The sequence below is a fragment of the Alosa pseudoharengus genome, unplaced genomic scaffold, assembly GCF_046254945.1.
Source record: "Alosa pseudoharengus isolate Yale_2024_CS ecotype anadromous, Long Island Sound unplaced genomic scaffold, YU_APseudo_1.1 YU_APseudo_1.1_scf_2, whole genome shotgun sequence".
NCBI classification, from domain to species: domain Eukaryota; kingdom Metazoa; phylum Chordata; class Actinopteri; order Clupeiformes; family Clupeidae; genus Alosa; species Alosa pseudoharengus.
The window spans coordinates 27,430,071-27,449,831 of NW_027468663.1; the positions used below are offsets into that span (position 1 = coordinate 27,430,071).

General features: G+C 42.8%; 1 protein-coding gene across 5 annotated transcripts in view; it reads right to left on the reverse strand.

The window, feature by feature from the left end:
• lrba (LPS-responsive vesicle trafficking, beach and anchor containing) overlaps positions 1–19,761 on the reverse strand; it is a 205,339-nt gene that overhangs the window by 181,170 nt on the left and 4,408 nt on the right. For all 5 annotated transcript variants that reach the window (XM_076294354.1, XM_076294353.1, XM_076294352.1 and 2 more), the window contains exons 2-4: positions 3,508–3,739; positions 2,280–2,380; positions 314–409 (exon numbers count right to left, since the gene is read on the reverse strand). In XM_076294354.1, coding sequence (XP_076150469.1) covers positions 314–409; positions 2,280–2,380; positions 3,508–3,739 — 429 coding nt within the window. The remainder of the gene's footprint in view (positions 1–313; positions 410–2,279; positions 2,381–3,507; positions 3,740–19,761) is intronic.

Here is a 19,761-nt window from a genome sequence, read left to right on the forward strand (position 1 = left end):
GTAGAGTGGCCTGATTCACAGTGAGGCTCTGCACGTCCTGGATCGCTCGTCTCACTGCAGAGTCTGGGAATGAAACCGCTCCGTTCAGACTGAGAAAGTGATCAACTGAATTCCCTGGACTCTGGCCTTCCATATTCCATTTGACTTGTGTTATCTCTCTGATGTAGAAATCAAGCTGCAGCTGTGTTCTTGGTTCATCAGCAGTAAAAACTATTTGTATAAAATATACTTACTGCATTGGAGCAAAACCATATAAAAGATTTAAGGGTACTGGACAAATAAAAAGGACAGCCTTGTGTGGAGGGCATCTTACCGCAGCACTCTTTCCTGGGAAACTGAAGAAGGAGTCGGGGCCATTTCTGTGAGCCATGGACTTCAGCACAGACAGCAGCTTCACAGCATGGGGGGGCTGGCAGACAGGGAGATGGGGACACATCAGCAGAACAGAAATATCACCACCATGCTGATGCTATGCTGAACACACTGAAACACTCTCCATGCTGATGCTATGCTGAACACACTGAAAGACTCTCCATGCTGATGCTATGCTGAACACACTGAAACACTCTTCTTGCTGATGCTATGCTGATTCTATGCTGAACACACTGAAACACTCTTCTTGCTGATGCTATGCTGATTCTATGCTGAACACACTGAAACACTCTCCATGCTGATGCTATGCTGAACACACTGAAACACTCTCCATGCTGATGCTATGCTGAACACACTGATGCTATGCTGAACACACTTAAACATCCTCTTGGCCACTTCAATGACCAAATATTCTAACATCAACATTCTGTCTTTCACATAACAAAATCTTTTTATTATTATTTCAAAAGACGAATCTGCTCATGTTTTGGTTGTCATGTCAATTTATTTTGATTGGCTTTTCTGAAACAGCCCCACATAACTTAATGACTTTTGAAAACAATTAACCTTAATTCTTTTGGTAACATTAAAAAATGTAAACATGAAATGGAAGCGATGGAAAGAAGTTTCTCTGTGCTAATGCTAATGCTGTGCCAATGCAGGGGTGTGAGGCACACAGGGGTGGTGTGACACCGTCCCTCACATGATTACATACTGATTACACACACTGATCAATATGAGGCTGCTGCTATCTGCTGCTGGGTTTTGTATCGTTTACATACACCGCCTGAGACATCCAACCGGGATCACAGAGAGCAGTGAATTAGCCGCACAGGGCATACACAACCTTGGTGTACACTAAGAGGTCAACTGCTGAAACCCAACATTGTCCATTAGCAAATACAGGCATTTTTATTTAGTCTTCAGATGCTGCTTATTAGATTTAGTCACATTTTAGTCATTTTTATCTTTCCTAGTTTTAGTCTACTGCCAACAACAATTGAAAAATTCAGTGACAAAAATAAAGGTTTTATTTTCAAACTATTTTTGTATCGTTTGTACATCTCTTGTATCGTTAACAATATTGCATGCTGATATTGTTACAGTTTGTGTTTTAAAATGCCTGAGTCGTCTCGTCTTTGTCAAGGTCGACAAACATATTTTCTCTTAGTATTGTCTGCCGAAAATAACACTAGAACTCAATTGATAGAGCCAGCCAATTGAATTATTGACACAATTTTACAGAAAACTAAATATTAATTTAAATTCAATTAATTTCAATTCTACACCCTGATTGTAATCGCTTGTGACTTTCTTTGACCCCACCTCAAATGCTTCTGAGTAACAGTAAATGCACTGTAGTTGTAATGGCAGGCCTACAGTACCTCTCAAAAGAAAAATGCTACATCAGCTTGATATGTAGTCTATTCCCAATACTGTATATTGAAACAGCTGTAAACTAGTAAGCTGTCAACTCTTAGTACCCCTGACAGGTTTGATAATATTGTACTCCTGAAATCCTTTCTGGTTAGAATACATGCATTTGAGCAGTTTGAAGAGACAACCAAAACATCCACCTGATTGGAGTTTGTATCTGCAGCAATATGGCCCGCCACAAAATCATAATTTTGAACGTATTCAAACTGGTCGAAAGTAACAGCCATTAAAAGTTTAGAGAGTTCAGTAACCTGGTCAGTAGCCTGGTCTGAACTGCATTTAAGGAACACAACAACTAGGGAAGAATAAATAGGAATGGAAAATGGACAGCAAGACTGAAGGCTAAAGTTGTTCTAGAACATTCCTCATAGAGATCATAAACAAACATTAGATAATCGAGGGCAAGAGTGTGCCCACTTAGCTTTCCTCTGTGTGTGTGTGTGTGTGTGTGTGTGTGTGTGTGTGTGTACCCATTGGCCTTTTGCTCCTTGCAGTTTGCTGAAGAACAGTTTGAGCTCCTTCACTGTAATGCTGTAGCTGGCCAGCACACCCAACATATCCACCATCAGATCTGTGAGAGAAAACAAATCACACTAATCACATAGTCTGGCCACCTAATCATCATGAGGCTCGAAGCTATTCATTCAAGCCTCTACAACACAGGTCATTCTGAATCATTTAGGGTCCATGATGTCAAGTTCATCACCTCACTGGGTAGAGAAAAGAGAGTGAGTGGGATTAGCAGATTATTTTATCCAAAGGGACAGGACAACGTTTGGCTGCATGATCCAGAGGCCCATCAGAACCCTTGTGTGTTCCTCAGACTATAGCCCTCCCTCGTCTAATTCTCTCTATTGGTCATCCCCATCCACTCCACAAGCTGGCAAAACTACAGGCAAGCTAATGACTGCACAATTTTCAGCTCAGACCTAATTATGCCTTTTAGGAAGCGGCCATTGGGCAGTCTGCCTCCGCCAACAATACTTGTTCCCTTTCTACATCTTGGTCTTTGTTTGTCTCTCTGCCAGGATTTCTCTGGGTCTGACTCCAGCATTGCTTACAATCTTGAGTATTTGTCACTAATTAAGCACATGATGATATCGTACATGCCTAAGGATGCACTGAAGAGATGACAGACATGGATGCACATTGAGGGAAAGACTGCATTAAAAGAAAATGCTCCCTAGACACTGGGCATCTGGCTTTGCACCATGTGGTAATTGAGGCTGGGTGAGCGATCCTATTGCTCATTTATCCGAATGTAAGAGAGATGAGTCATGGGTACTCAGCCTGTAGCACAATGTAGCATTAGGATTATTACTCTGATGACACTTCACTATGTAAAGCCCTGATAGGATGTTTACCTCAGAACCATGTAATGACCCTCCAAAAAAACAAAGCACCATGTTTGTGTAACAATATTCACTAGGGTCACTACATTTACTACTGCCGAGCAAATGAATGGAGAACAGTACTTTAAATATTAACAAGATCTATTTGTACGGTGTCTGTCTGTATATTGTATGTCTATAGATCAGATGCTTGCTGTCCAATCAGGAGAAGAGTTTATTTCATCATTGGGGATAACTGTATGGTTTTGCCAGAGGGTATGTTAGGATAATAAAGAAAAGACAAAGTTGCCACTGCAGCAACAGTGAGCCTGGGGAGTGTCCTCTGGGGAGTGTCCTCTGGGCTTACCTGCAATCATGCTGTCGGTTGTGTCCACGCGGGCCAGCACCTGCTGGATGAGGCTCACGTCAGTGCAGGCCTGCAGGTTGCGCACACTCTTCTTCAGAATGGCCGTGAAGATGCTCCACACCTCTGCCTGGCACGTGGGGTCACACTTGTCCAGTAGCTCCACCATGCAGCCAATGCTCTGGGCCTCCTGGATAATGAAGTTCATCTCCAGGTCAAAGGGACCCCCCACCAGCTGGAGAGAGAGACAGACAGACAGACAGACAGACAAAGATACAGAGAAAGAAATGAGAAGAACAGGCCAAAAGGTTGATTGCAGCACTCTATGGACTGGACCCTTTTACAGGAAAATCTAAGATGATAGAATCATGATGATTGCATGGTGACAATGGTACAGGCAGTGCCATCAGTGACCAGAGGCACCACTGGTTGTCTTCTCACAGCAAAGCCTGGCTTGTGAAATCAGCTCGGATAGCACTGATAGCTTCAGCTGGATTTAAAACCATCTGTGTCTTTATGCTGGAGACCAATGCTTTACTGCAAACACTGGATTACCATCTAACGGAGCCCAGTGAACTTTACCCAACCTGCCAACAACACAGAGCCATGATTTCATCCTCTCATAGGCCCAGACAGTGCGGATCAGTCTGATCACAGGCACCTATTTAAGGCCACAGTAATCTCCCGATACCATGGCAACACCCACCACTGACAGTTCTGACCCATTAGCCTGGATTCCCCTTTAACATTGATAGGAGAAAGATCACAACTGAAAGATGCCACAGACCACACACCAGACATTTTAGACACCCCATCCACAAATCAAACACATGCCACAGAAAGGCCAATCGCTCAATCGCTTCAGAGGTACAATTCTGAGAGGCAAAATCTAGCCATTTGATGTGAGTCTTTTGAATACTGTTCTGGTAACAAAAATTAAAACGCTTAAATTCATATCGCAGATGTGCAGTCTGTTTTTGGGCCCCAAGCAGTCACCCTTGTGGAAATCTGCTCATCTGCAGGGGGGAGACGAAATAATGTCCTTTGTGCTGTCAAATCAATTGAACAAGCAGTGAAATGTCACATTTTTTCACAATTTAATAGTTTTTATGACATTTTTATTATTGAACCCTGCCTTATAGCAAGAGATAAAGGCACTAACCACACTCATATCAGAATATTTTGTCAGACACAGGAGCTAAATCAACCTCTAGTAGAAACACTATAAAAGGTCTAGAGAAAAACAGCTGTCATCCAACAAGCAAAAACAGTCCAAACAATTTCTCACAACCTCAACACAGAATAAATCCTTTGACTATTTAATGGAAACGTCCCCAATACCAATGAGTGAAAGAGCATTATGACAATAGCATAAAGAAAAAAAAACAATTGGTTGCAGACACCCCAGTCTAACAATCCAGAAGATAAAAGCTGTGATCACACACAGGCAGACAGCATCTCTGATACATGATCCCACTAATGCTCTGGAGAGCTGCCTCCTTTGCCTTTAGGTGGGGGAGAAGGCCTGATGGAAAAATAAATAAACTGACTGAAGTGATTTGGAGGAGCTTGAGAGGCAGAAAATCGAGAGAGTGAAAGGAGTGATTTCTTTCTAAGTATCTACCCCTCATCTTCCCCAACCATCCTGAGTTCCACTAAAGCACTGGCTCGTCACACCCTCCTTGCCAAAGAGCATAATAAATCACCTTTGCCCGCCAACACCCATATGCATTCGGGGGTGGGGGTTGCGTGGGTGGTTGTGCAGTAGTGCTAACGGATGTGGGCACATTCAACACATGATTAATGGCCACTACACTGTCCCAGTCACAGATCCGTCACTGTCCAGCTTTCACACAGGAGGATGAGCAGGAGGAGGAGGAGGGAGTCCACGGCCCCAGCGAAGGTCATGTCTAGTAATGCACGTTTAAAACTGGCAAATAATGAAGAGAGACATTGCTGCTGATTCATCTACATCTGCAGATACGCTTGATTGGCTGCACTACTGGTAACAATCACTCAAACCCATTTCTCCATAAACCCCAATCTGACCTTCAATTAGAATTTCCAAATATTCCTCTTTGAAAATGTGTATGCAATAAAGATGCAACAATATTGCAAGGTCCCCAAAAGGCAGTGTTGTTCCTAAAGGTGTAGGTTTTTGAACATTCTTACATAAGATTCCGTTCCGCAACAATTGAAGGTTCTAAAATTCTATGTTGAATTCAATGAACCCAGATATTCTTTAGAATGTTCATTTCCCAACATTCCCGTGTGACGGTACTCCTTTAAGGGTTAACATACTTCACGAGAGGCCAATCAGAGACCATAGACCTTCTCTACTCATTTACAGTTTGATCTACTGAATTAGTGGGTTTTGGAACTCAAGGAAAGGAGTCTTTGTCAGCCACGCCTGGGACTAAATGTCTCTGGGCCAGCAGAGAAGTGCTCAGATGCCAGCACTCCCACTGAATGGAGACTTGTTGGTATGTGCAGGGCATGCACAGGGAGCATGGCTGAAGTGATCCAAATTCCTCCCAAACTGACTTCTGATGAAAACTTGACTGTGACATTAATTAAACCAAATTACCAGGGAGTTTATCTGCAGCAGGGCAAACCATGTCACACTTTTTGAAAAAGCTCACCTTTTCTGTCTTCAGAGAAAGAACTGTTTAATGACCAGGCATATCAAAGACACCTCCATATTTCTGAAGATAACACTGTTATCAGCATAAAAGGAGAGAAGTAGTGCGCCACTGATATCTCTGCATGCAAATGAGTTCAAATGACTACTGAATTTTCATTAAGGGCTCAATGTGTCATTTAGAATACTTCCCTATGCCATCTACAATGAACACTTCAATTCTATAAATCTAAATCCATCAACAGGACAATGTGCAAAAGCCAAAGAAGAAAAATAATATTGGATATGTTTTACAGACCCACATTCCAATCAATACATTTACCATAGTTCAACAACAAAGATGGAAACAAACTGTTTGTTTCCATGACTAAAATCTTAACAGCTTGGCTGTTACCAACTGTGATGAGTCACTGAAGCGCTGGAAACCGATTCTCACCATCTTTCCAATTATCTCCACCCATACTATACCATTCAGAGGCTAATGAGAGCTGACAAAAGCCCAAAAGGGGAAACCCCCTGGGAGGCAGACAAATGTCACACCTCTCACTACTCTCATTCTGAGCGTATGATGTACAGTCAGGTAGCTTATGAGCCATTTGCAAACTCAGTGCAGAATACTGCCAGTCTGCCACTAACCATGTCCCTGCCACACAATTAGCTTTCAGCTTTGCATGACGAAGCACCTAGGAAGAGAGTAGTGCTAATGAAAAGAAACTCAATGTGAAGCATTTTAATGCCTCTGCCCACTTCAACCTCCTGTGCCCTGGAGCAAACTAGACCTTAACCTCTGATGCCATCCACATGTGAACTTGATCTCTGACCCCCGCAAGCCATAGTATCTTATTGATCCATCAAGGCTTTGTAGTGAGTAACTCTACAAGCAAATTGTGAGATCACCCAAAGACTAACACAAAGGACACCACCTGACCTTGACCCCAACAATCTTGAGCAGCAAACCAGTCCATGCAGCATTAGTAGTGATTAAAAGAACTCGCCACCATTTTATGAAATTGGGTTATTCGGCGTCTCCCCATCTCAGATTAACACAAGGCGATTTCCTAGGCAGATACTGACTTGAGACTACATTGCGGCGAAGCACTGGCGAAGCACTGCTACTTGGGCGTAGAGATATCACACCTGAAAACCGACAACTTCCGTCAACATACCAGCGTGATTAGTACTAGCTGGCTAATTTTCCTACAGTAGGCATAGTGAATGGCGATGAACATGGCAGATTTTGAGAGAGACCAAGTGGATAACTTCTCTGACAATCAAGATCCAGAACCATACCTCTACAAACCAGAGTTTTCAGAAGAGGAGCTGCGTGTTTTGGAAATAGAAAGCCAAGAGGAGGAGGTTGCAAACAGCCTGACGTGAGGATGAGAGCCAACACAAACTGGTAGTGTGAGTGTGGGGGAATATGCCAACCTATGCCTGAAATAGAGAGTCTGTGCTGTGGCAAGTGAGACAAGGTACTCAGGTGTTGCCTGATATCTCTGCGCCCAAGTAGCAGTGCTTCGCCCCAATATAGTCCCAAGTCAATACCTGCCTAGAAAATCATCTTGTGTTAATCTCGATTGCCATTTGGACTTGTTTTGAATACACAGGCCACAAGAAGTAATTTGGGATCTGTTTTTGTTGGCTCACTTTTACTCAGGACATGCTATCCGGCAGCGAAGGATTCCATTCACTATGCTAAGATAAGCTAGCGGTGGCGTTGCCGGACTAAGACAATGCATGCACTGAGACAAAAATGCTTTTACCCACTTATCTAACTCTAGGGGAGACGGTGAATAACCCAATTTCATAAAATGGCGGCGTGTTTCTCTAACTGTGCAACGTTTTATTAACATTATACAACCCCCTTGAGAGATCACGTAAAACACTGTATGACAAATTGTATGACCTCACGTGACCCCAAGTGTAGGAGGGATGCCCAAGTTCCAGAGCACTCACTGATGGTTCTGTGAATGCATCATACAGCATGTTGAGATAGTGAAATCATTACAGTCTCTTATCAGACTCCCATCAAAGCTTGACTGAGTTCATCATCTATGATGACAGAGAGCCATGGCAAATGTGCACTAAACACAAATGAGCTCAGCAGCCTCTTAGTGGGGGGCCTTCGCGCAAATTCATCTAAAAGCGCCAAATTTTGAATAGATGTAGCTTAGGTCATACTGAAATGATTTAGCTAGGGCGCCGGAGACAGCGACCCTTGGGGCCAAGATGGCGGCAAAATCCAATATGGCCGCTGCGCGAAAAGGGTTCCGGCTATAACTTTTGAACTACATGAGTTACAAATACAAACTTGATATCTTTTTCAGCTTAATTGATCATGGGGAATACATAGGAATGTTAATATTTATGACCCGGTGCATCTGGACCACTTATTCCTCCAATTCTAATATGGCCGCTGTCCAAAAAAGCAGTTTCGGCTGTAGTATGGGGCCTTACACCCCATTGTTTGTGCAAATTAATCTACAAGCAACAAATTTGACACGGATGAGGCTGAGGGAATAATGAAATGATTTAGCCAGGCCGCCCGAGCCAGTGGTCGCTAAGACCAACATGGCAGCCAAATCCAAAATGGTTGTCGCCTGAAAGGGATTCGGCTATAGCTTTGGAGCCAGATGCGATACAAATACAAACTTGATGTCTATTTTACCTTTTTTGATGATGGGAAACCCATAGGAATACTTACATTTATGATTGGGTTTATCAGAACCCCCCAAATTCCCTAAATTCAATATGGCTGCTGTCCGAAAAAGGGTTTTGGCTTCAAATTTTGAACCAAATGCGCTACAAATGAGGATGTTGTGTCTATTTTTAGTTTATTGACCACAGGAAGTCCATTGGCATATTTATATGTATGCTTGTGTAAGTCTGGAACCTGTATTCTTTTCAAGACTTTGGTTGAAAATCTTTTTTTACCACAACTTTGAAGGTTATTCTCAATGTGGATTAATTTCCTTATAAAAGTGAAATGCTTTCAATGTACCACAGGTGAATACATTTTCAAATGTAATCATATAAGAAAGAATAAGACACAATTATTATTGCAAGGCAATATTTATAATATGTCAAATTGTTAAAAGAATAATATAGTCAATTTGTCCAAAACTCTTCAAAGGTTTGCTTAGCATATCAAAAAAACAGCAATAACATAAAAACAACAACAGTGTATTCTCATGGTCTCTCTCATGAATTTTTGCCTGAAGAAGACCCAGCAGGGTCGAAACGTTGCCTGTTGTGCATTAAATATATGGGAGTCAAAAGCAGTGTTGCGGACATTATATTTTTTCAATTGAGTAAGTTTTAATTTGTCCTGCACCTGCCAGAAGGTGGGATGTGCACACAATAACTGTTTGCTCTCTCATGAATTCTCATTCTTATGGTCTCTCTCACAATTGTAGTCATAAGAACAAAACACTTATGGAAAAAAGTACACCTGGTTAGGAAGGAAGTTGGTAGGAAAGGAAGTAGTTGGCTAAACACTGTTGTTGGTCATCTTCTGAGACCACAGGTGACCACTACATGGACCCATTACAATTTGCATACCGTCCAGAGGTGGGTGTGGAGGATGCCTTAATCTACCTGCTTCATAGAACACACTCTCACCTGGACAGGGGCTGGTAGTATTGTGAGGATCATGTTCTTTGATTTCTCAAGTGCTTTTAACACCATACAGCCTATGCTGCCACGTGACAAGCTTTGAAGGATGCAAGTAGACACCTCCACAACTTCATGGATTACTGATTACCTGACTGACAGACCACAGGTTGTGAGAATGAAAGGGTGTGTGTCTGAACAGGTAGTCAGTCGCATAGGAGCACCACAAGGGACTGTGTTGTCTCCTTTTCTTTTCACACTGTACACCTCAGACTTCCAGTACAACTCTGAGTCATGTCACCTGCAGAAGTTCTCAGACAGTTCACAGACTGCAGTTGTGGGGTGCGTCAGTGATGGTGAGGAGACGGAGTAAAGGCAACTGGTGGACCACTTTGTGACATGGTGCAGAAACAACCACCTTGTCTTGAATGTGGCTAAGACAAGGGAAATGGTGGTGGACTTTCGTAGGGCCAGGCCTGAGCTAAATACCATTTCAATACTGGGTGAGGAAGTTGTTGAGAACTACAAATATGTGCGTGTTCTTATAGACAATAAACTGGATTGGAGGTACAACACTGAGGCTGTATACATACTCTAAGTACTACTAAGTATATATACTCTTTTGATCCCGTGAGGGAAATTTGACTCTGCATTTAACCCAATCCGTGAATTAGTAAAACACACTCAGCACAAAGTGAACACACAGTGAGGTGAAGCACACATTTATCCCGACGCAGTGAGCTGCCTGCTACAGCGGCGCTCGGGGAGCAGTGAGGGGTTAGGTGCTCAAGGGCACTTCAGTTGTTCCTACTGGTCGGTGTTTGAACCGGCAACCCTCCGGTTACAAGTCCGAAGCGCTAACCAGTAGGCCACGGCTGCCCCAAAGAAGGGTCAGAGCAGACTCTTATTTTTTGAGAAAGCTTAGGTCATTTAATGTGTGGTCATGGTAAAAAAAATTGTTTTCATCTGTAGCTTATTAGGTTCAAAAGTTGTAGTCAAAACCCTTTTTCGGACAGTCACCAGATTGCATTTGGGGACTTTGAGGGTCCACATATACCCAATCATAAATATATATTTCCCATAGCCAGAAAAGGTGAAATATTTATTCATTTTACATTTGTATCTCATCTGGGTCAAAATATGCAGCCTACAGTAATCCCTTTTCAGGTGGTGGCCATATTGGATTTGGCAGCCATCTTGGTCCCAGGGGCTACTGACTCCGGCATCCTCGATAAATCATTTCAGTATGCCCTCAGCTGCATCCATGCCAAATTTTGTGCTTGTAGATAAATTGGCGAAAACAATGGGGTGTAAGGCCATATTGGAATTGGAGGATTAAGGGGTCCAGATATACTGGGTCATAAATATAAACATTTATATGTGTTTCCCATGATCAATTAAGCTGAAAAAGACATCAAGTTTGTACTTGCAGCTCATGTGGTTCAAAAGTTATAGTCGGAACCCTTTTCGGGCAGCGGCCATATTGGATTTGGCTGCCATCTTGGCCCCAAGGGTCGCTGGCTGCGGCGCCCTAGCTCAATCATTTCAGTATGACCTGAGCTACATCTGTGCCAAATTTGGTGCTTGTAGATAAATTGGCGCAAACAATGGGGTATAACTACAGTCAAAACTGCTTTTTTGGACAGGGGCCATATTGGAATTGGAGGATTAAGCTGTCCAGATATACTGGGTGATAAATATAAACATTCCTATGTGTTTCCCATGATCAATTAAGTTGAAAAAGACATCAAGTTTGTATTTGTAGCTCATGTGGTTAAAAGCTAGTCGGAACCCTTTTCGGGCAGCGGCCATATTGGATTGGCTGCCATCTTGGCCCCAAGGGTCTGGCTCCGGCACCCTAGCTAAATCATTTCAGTATAACTTGAGCTACATCTGTGCCAAATTTGGCGCTTTTAGAAGAAATTGCGCGAAACGACCTATTTATGTGCTTAAGGCCCCCCACTATCTAGCTTCAGATTTGCAAGGCTGCAGTTTTTAGTTTAATTTTTTCAGCCGACATACCACAAGTACTAACATCTTCAATTTAGTGTTATTGTTTAGGATATACACAGTATGCTCTTTTGGTAAAGTGACTCAAAATGTTGACTTAGATGTTACATCTAGGGCTGCTCGATTATGGCAAAACTCATAATCAGGATTATTTAGTTTAATATTGAAATTGCAATTATTTAACATGGTTACTCAATAATTACGGAAACTATCTATTTCCTGGATTATTAAAACATTAAACTGAAAAACAAATGAAAAAAAAAAAAAAAAAAAAAGGTTTAATACAACAGCTTTCACTGTAAAGCAAAGAGGTGTGCAGGATTTTTTTACCTCAAGACTAAACGAGAGCATTATTACAAATTATTAACAGATTATGGCAAAATAACTGTTGTTGTCATAATCATTGAAGTCATAATTGTAACAAAAAATGTGATTAATTGTACAGCCCTAGTAATAACATGTTACATTAATATAGAGCTTTATCTAGATACCCAAACACTTTACAATTGGGGTGAGCCTCACTTCAACTACTAACAACGTGTAGCCCCCAACCAGCTTGCAATAGCAAACACCACCAAAACAAACAGAGCATTCAGTCACTTATTTTGTGTACATCTTTCAATTACTGTATTTAAGTTTAAGTTACTTTTAATGAGTCCATTAGATGTTTCAAGTTATTTTGCTTAGCCTATGTTTCCATCTAAAAAAACATGACCATGTAGGTAATTGGTCTGACCTGGGAACAGCCAACTTAATAACAGCTGACAGACATGTAAAAGCATCCTAAATGATAACCGAAATGCTGATTCTTCAATCTGCATCAGTGGAGTGCCCCAATAATGAGTCCTGCTGCTGCATAATCTGCTCCCTGTTGCAATCAAGCAACAGCCAACCCTGCTCCATCAAAACATACCAGCACCACTTCCATTAGTGCAACACAAAAAAACACTGGTTCAAAACAAAGTCTTTCCTTTAAACATCCGGTAAGCAATGCACGCTCATGGAAAACAGTGGACGAAAGACTCCTCAAGCTCTCTCCAGCTATGGAGGGCAGGAGGGGCCACACTACAAGGTCACGGAGGCTGCTCCTCCTTCTTGTGAGGGGTATCTGTGGATCTGGCTGGCTGTCTGGGCCATGTGGGCTGGGCTGGGCTGCAGCCTGTGGCTTTGTCCAGGCAGACACCAGATCCTGGAGAGGAAACCTGAGCCTTGCACATCACCTGGAGCAGCCTCTACATTAATGATGAGACTGAGGGCCCTGAGTGTAAAATCCAATAGTCATATCTCTCTCTATGTGTGTGTGTGTGTGTGTTGCACAAGTTCACACAACCCACACTGGCATAAGAAGATAAAGAACACTCATGGCCCACAGTGATTTACTGCAGCTTCACCTCACCACTAATCGAGGACCTACAGCACAAGCCAAAAACACCAGACACCACTAGGACTAGGACTACTTTCCAGCGCCTGTCTTCATTGGCCTGAATGGGGAAATAGAACCTGTAATTTCACTAGGTTCTTAACAGAGACATTAGCCACGTGCCCAACTGTTACATTTGAGTCTGGAAGTTAAAAACAAGACACTAGACACGGCAACACAAATGTTGGCCTGATTCAGAATGCCTTTTCAGATTCCCTCCAAAGAGGGAAAAGTTCTCTTTTTTTAGAAAAATGTCCTGGGCTTCCTTCACATATTGAGAGGGAAGAGTTCTTTTTTTTTTTAGAAAAATGTCCTGGGCTTCCTTCACATATTGCTGTTTCATCATGCAAATCTTTGTGGGTGTGGGTTTCGCAGGAGTTTGCAGGAGTTGAGATGCAAAACAAATGCATCGTGTAAAGATGTTCTGTGGCCGTTACACACAGCCAGATGACTTGATCTACAATACTCTCTCAATACCACGTCCCTGTCCAATGCTCTGTTGTGGCTGTGGTGCAGCATGACCTCATCTGGCTTTGGAGGCTGCTCTGTTTGTTTGGGGTGTGCATTTCCTCCCACACACATAAACAGTACTGTATGTATTGAATGTATTGCTTTGAAAGCTCCACCCTCAACTCCAAAAGCCATCCCCAACGGCCCATCATGACAGGCAATTAAAACCACAGCTTATGTTGGCGGACTTTCCAATCAAACACTTTGTTAGAGTAATACTAGAAACAAAGTGGAGTGACGCTGCCGACGGTAATCCCCTGCTTTGGTAAATGAGGGCTGCTCATTCCACTACGGAGTATGTGTGTGAATGAGAGTGTGGGGGAGGAGTATAATGATTATGGGGAGAGCGTCAGTTTTTACATTTCTGTATTAAGGAAATAGAAAGGTTCATACAGTTTGATGCACAAAAATGGCTGCCTGCTCTGCCTGTCCTGTCCCTCTACGATGTTAACCACTAAACATTCAAATTTAACAATGTATCTGGTGGGGTGGGGTCATTAATGTTGAGTAAACAAACAGTGGCTACTGCAGGAAGAGCTGTGAAACTGGATTCTGCTATCAACTGTAACAGGTTTGTTGTGCATAAAAACTGGCTTAGAATAGTCCTCATGCCCTTTCTGATGCAAAACTGCTGGATGACACTGAACACACACAGAATCAAGACAGGACAAATAAAAGAAATGTAAAAACAATTTAACTACATTGAAACATTAGCATTACTTCATCATACACACACACACAGACATTAAATGATCAATGTAATGGCCGTAGTGAGTGAATATGACTGAAAGGGACTATGAGCATGAGGCTGGCGAGGGCTACTCTCAGGCTCTGATGTCCGCGGATTACAAGAGCCAGCAGCCAACAGCCATTAACCATTAACTACAGCGCTCATTAACAAAGCTCATTCAAGCCCCTCTTACAGCCCATCAATCGGGATGATGTCCACACCAAACACACGGGGTCAGGGCATCATCATCTAAAGTGAAAATAACAGCCACATCTTCAGATGGCTCTTTAAAATGTCCTGCTGCAGTGAACCATGATGTGCTGCACCAGTTTCAGAGCCCACTGTCTGGAGCGTTCCAGGCTGCCCGCGCATCACGGCCAAATAGGAAATGTGCCCCATGTAACACATCCCGTTTCACACAGCAACGCTCATTTAACTGGATACTGTTAGAAAGTATCCAGGATAATACAGATCTAGCCTGGCTGGTGCGGAGAGCCCCTGCTGCTGCTTAAGGTGAGGTTTGACATTCTAATCCCATACCCTTTCTGTCAAATTCAGTAAAGTGCACATCAAGGTCCTCTGGCCGTTCAGCACACTAAACACACTCTAGCCTAGTGTTGGTACACAGTCCTGGAACTGTTCATGGAAACAAACACAGTGAGCGAGCCACAGACATAATAAATCCCAGCCTGTACTACTAGTTAATGGTTTATCATCACCCATAGTGGCTGACAGTGCACTTCTTCGGTCAGCCTGAATGTGGAACGTATCAGCTGGTCCTCTGCCTTCATGGGTGTGACACACATTCCTGATAGAGGGAGTGGAGAGATATTTCACTAGTCGATTTTTTCTCATTGACTCCATAATCAGATAATGCTAAAAAGTGGCTGGGGTCAAACTGATGTCAATACAACTAGCCTGAAGTCGGAGCAGCTGTGATTCTTCATCATGGAAATTGATGTATTTTGAAAGCTGAACGTAAAAGCTGTCACAGTGTCCAATCAGCTCTCTTACTTAACATATCAATTTAGTCCAACACTAAGCATCAACTCTGACTAATTAGCCTTCACTCAGAGCCAAAGAGGGTAAATAGTCTGGTTGGTCACAGCAAATCAGATTGTACTCTGCACTCTTCCAACAGGCATGGCTCTGATACTGATCAGAATGCCCCTGTCCTAATTGTGTCTCTACTCTTGCACTTGAAGGCAAATGACATAAGGAATCTAAATTCAATTCTCCTACACACAGCTTAATCACAGCTTTGGGAAACAGCCCATGTGATGTAATAGAATATCTAAACTACCTTCCATTAAGGCTCTTTCTTGGTTTACACCAGAACTCCTGGGATCTGTGGAAATGGAACAATCAGAGATCTCGGCACAGATGCTAAATAGGCCACACTACAGGAAGTGGGGAGTACCGGACAGGAAATGGCCTTCATTACTGTGGAAGATTGGGCTGCAGGGAAACGGAAGAGGTAGCCATAGTGGTCACGCCTCAGACAGGACAACAGCTCTACAGCAGAATCCAGAGAGACGCAACAGATAGTTTTCCACTGATGGATGAGAAATGGATCCAGAGACAGATGGACTCACAGACAAACATCAAATCAGTCGCACCATGCCTACATAATTAAGAATGGGCAACCATGTGTTAAGCATTTCATTGAAAACATGGAGGATGTTCAGTTCATTTCTGACTAAAAATAACAGTGAAGTCACACACACACACACACACACACACACACGCACACACACGCACGCACACACACGCACGCACACACACACACACACAGCCCCATCTGCTAATTAACCATGTATCCTTACTATCCCTGGGAGCTACAGTATGCTTAGTAACCTTTCAAGCTCCACATCATCCAACCGTACAACTCCTATGGACAACTGTGCATTGTGATACTATTTAAAATGTTGTGTATTATTGACTGTGCCTACATTAAAATACAATTGAGAACACAATGGTTTAAATAAAACATGCATTGCTCAACAGACAACTGATAAGTAATATTGCTATTTTCAAGTTCCAATAAGTCCAGACTACTAGCTTACAACATGCGTAATAGGATGTTAAATAGAGAACATTAAATATGCAAGGCTCAGTGGTCACAACAGGATCAGGAAGACACAAATGTGTGCTGTGTAAACCTCTCTCCCTGCTTCCTAAGACCAGACCGAGCAAGCTGAGAAGTGTCGCCAAGGCTTCCTGCTCCCCCCCAGAGTCTCACGTAAACAAGGGACTTGGCTAAGCGAAGCTCACAACCCTGTTGTTGTTTTCATCACCCTGCAGTCACCTCTGAATCCTGACAAGGCTTCAAGAGCCCTGCTCCCACAACACTGTCTTGAGTTTTAAACAACACAGTCATAGGGGGAAAGGACAGAGGAGGAGCGACCTTCATTTATTGCAAAAGTACTAATTTCCGCCCCATTTCGTTGGAAATTAAAAAAAAAAATAATACAAAATAATATTTAATTGATTAACCTTACATTTTTCCATAGCGAGAAGTGTGTAGAATAGATGTGGACAAAAACTGGTTTGGCTCTTAACGGGAGCATTTACTGACTAAAATACCTGTTTTGTTTACCATGCTCGGAGTTTGGTACTGGGCTGGTGGGTGCCCTAATTCTGTCCACTCACTCGGTCCATCAAGGTGCTATGATGGACATTAAAATAGAGCTGAATTGAAAGCCACATTCAGACTCATTATTATCCTCCCGAGACCCCTACCTCACTAGGGAGAAACTCAAGAGGGAAACAAATTAACGTTTGACCAAGAATTTTCGTTGCAAAATCAAAATTCCACTCGAGCTCCAAACTTCGAGCTAACTTGCATTTCTTTAGGAATTCGCCATCCTGTTTTATTTAGAAATGAATATTAAGTGACACATACAAGTAAAAGGACGAAAATAGGAAATAGGTGACCATCTGATACTTAAGTGCTAGTACAATGACCTGCTGGACAGCAGTGCAACAAACAACAGTTTACAATGTCACTTGTCCAGCAGGTCTTTTGAAACCAGGACACACACCAATTTCACTGACATACCATAGACCAGTGTTTTTCAACCACTGTGCCGGGGCACACTAGTGTGCCGTGAGAGATCATCAGGTGTGCCGCAGAAAATTACCCAAATGTCACTCACTGGTCCAGAAAAGCAACTGTTCAAAGAATGTATAACCACATACTGTCATTGATTGTATGATTGCACTATTTGTGGTATGCAGGCATTGTACAACGGGGGCCCCATATCTAGTATTCACAGAATCATCACATATCCAGTTCATAACAACAATTAAATTAGATATAGTCACCTACAAATAAAAAAGAGGGCGCTTGTTTTATTGAGCAGGTCTTGCATAGAAGCCATAATAAGGCCATATCTGTGTATTTTTTTTAGGCTATGGTATGTTTATTTTTTCTTCACACAGGATGTTAGTGTGCCGTGGGACATTTTAAGTGTCAAAAGTGTGCCGTGGCACAAAAAAAGTTGAAAAACACTGCCATAGACAACATGACTATGTCCCTTAGGACTACAGACTGATTGGCATGGCTCAGCCATGCTATTTCCCAAAGCTTCTCTAGAGGTAGGAGTGTGAACCTGGCTGCCACACATATGCAGGTGATTCCAGAGGCGTGAAAGGCATCCAAGGTCAGTGGAGCACAAACGTCAGACTACAACGTAAGACGATACAACCTTAACAACACAGCTGCAACACACACTGTTGCAAACAGTTCAGCAAGGTCAGGAAGTCGGTCAGAAGATGCTCACAATGGTCCAAAAGTGCTTCTGTATCATCATGGCTCTTGCTAGCACAAACAGAATTGATTCCTAAAAAAAGACAGTGGTCTGGACACTGCACGTGTGAGAAAGAGCCGGAGCAGATGAGCGCACGGGAGTGGTCGTGGTCGTGAGGGCATAGCAGGCTCAGTGCTAACTATTTCTATGTTTACTATTGAGACTCACCATCTGAGCTGTGGTGTTTCACGGCCACAGGAAGAAGGGACACAACATAGCTAAACACTCACGGCAGTAAGTAGTATAATTTTATATACTCTTTTGATCCTGTGAGGGACATTTGGTCTCTGCATTTATCCCAATCCGTGAATTAGTGAAACACACTCAGCACACAGTGAACACAGAGTGAGGTGAAGCACACACTAATCCCGGCGCAGTGAGCTGCCTGCAATAACAGCGGCGCTCGGGGAGCAGTGAGGGGTTAGGTGCCTTGCTCAAGGGCACTTCAGCCGCTTCCTACTGGTCGGGGTTCGAACCGGCAACCCTCTGGTTACAAGTCCGAAGCGCTAACCAGTAGGCTACGGCTGCCCCAATAATACGTCCACTACAAATCAACTCAACTGCATATGTCAACAACAAGAATAGGGACACAGCCATCGTCTCTTTCACTGTGTGCTTGACATTCCCACTCCATTTGTAGAAGGGAGGCTGTGTGACTCTTTGTGACATGCTTGTACTTATACTCATGAGGGTCTCCCTTAGTTTACTGACAGTTGCATATGAATATGGAGTAGGCTATCTTTCCAGTTCTAGGTCATGTGCAGACTAAAGCTCCCGTGTGACAGAGGAGGGTATCAACACGAGAGAAAGAAGAACAAAAGAACACACAGAGACAGAACGCAAGAGAAAAACAGGTCAAGGGTACAGCTCAGCTCCTGGTCAACAGCCTTATGCTGGCTGCAGCAGAGACAGCAGCCTCTTGATTAAAGATTACCTTCCAGTCTAAGGATCTGGGAAACAGAACAGGAGGACGTCCTTTTTGCAATTCAACAGAAAATGGAGATCAATTAATTACCTATGAATTCTATAATTACAAAATCTAGGTCTACCTCTTCAGAAGGAGAATAGACCATGTATGTTCCACAGCTGTCTAAAATAGAAGTTAACGCGGCATCAGTTGCATGTGTGCCCCGTGTGACATTTAAAAGCAAGCATGGGCACGCACTCTCACACACACACACACACACACACACACTGACCCATCAAGTTTGCTTGATGTGGCTTGAAAAACTGGCTTTTATAGTGGCATTGTGCAAATTTAGTAGGACAAAGACACTGTCTCGGCTAACCAAACAGACAAACAGTGTTTCAATGGGCTAATTTGCCTGCAGATTCTATATTAACAGAATTTTTCATATCACAATATCGAAGGTGATGTTTTTATTTATTTATTTTTTGCATTTTGTATTTTTTGTCTTGCATTGCAGGTAGCAACTAGCAAATATCATGGCCTGATTAAAGAACATCAATGCATAAAAGTATTATGGTGAATGTATTTTGGAACTGCATAGGGTGAATAACT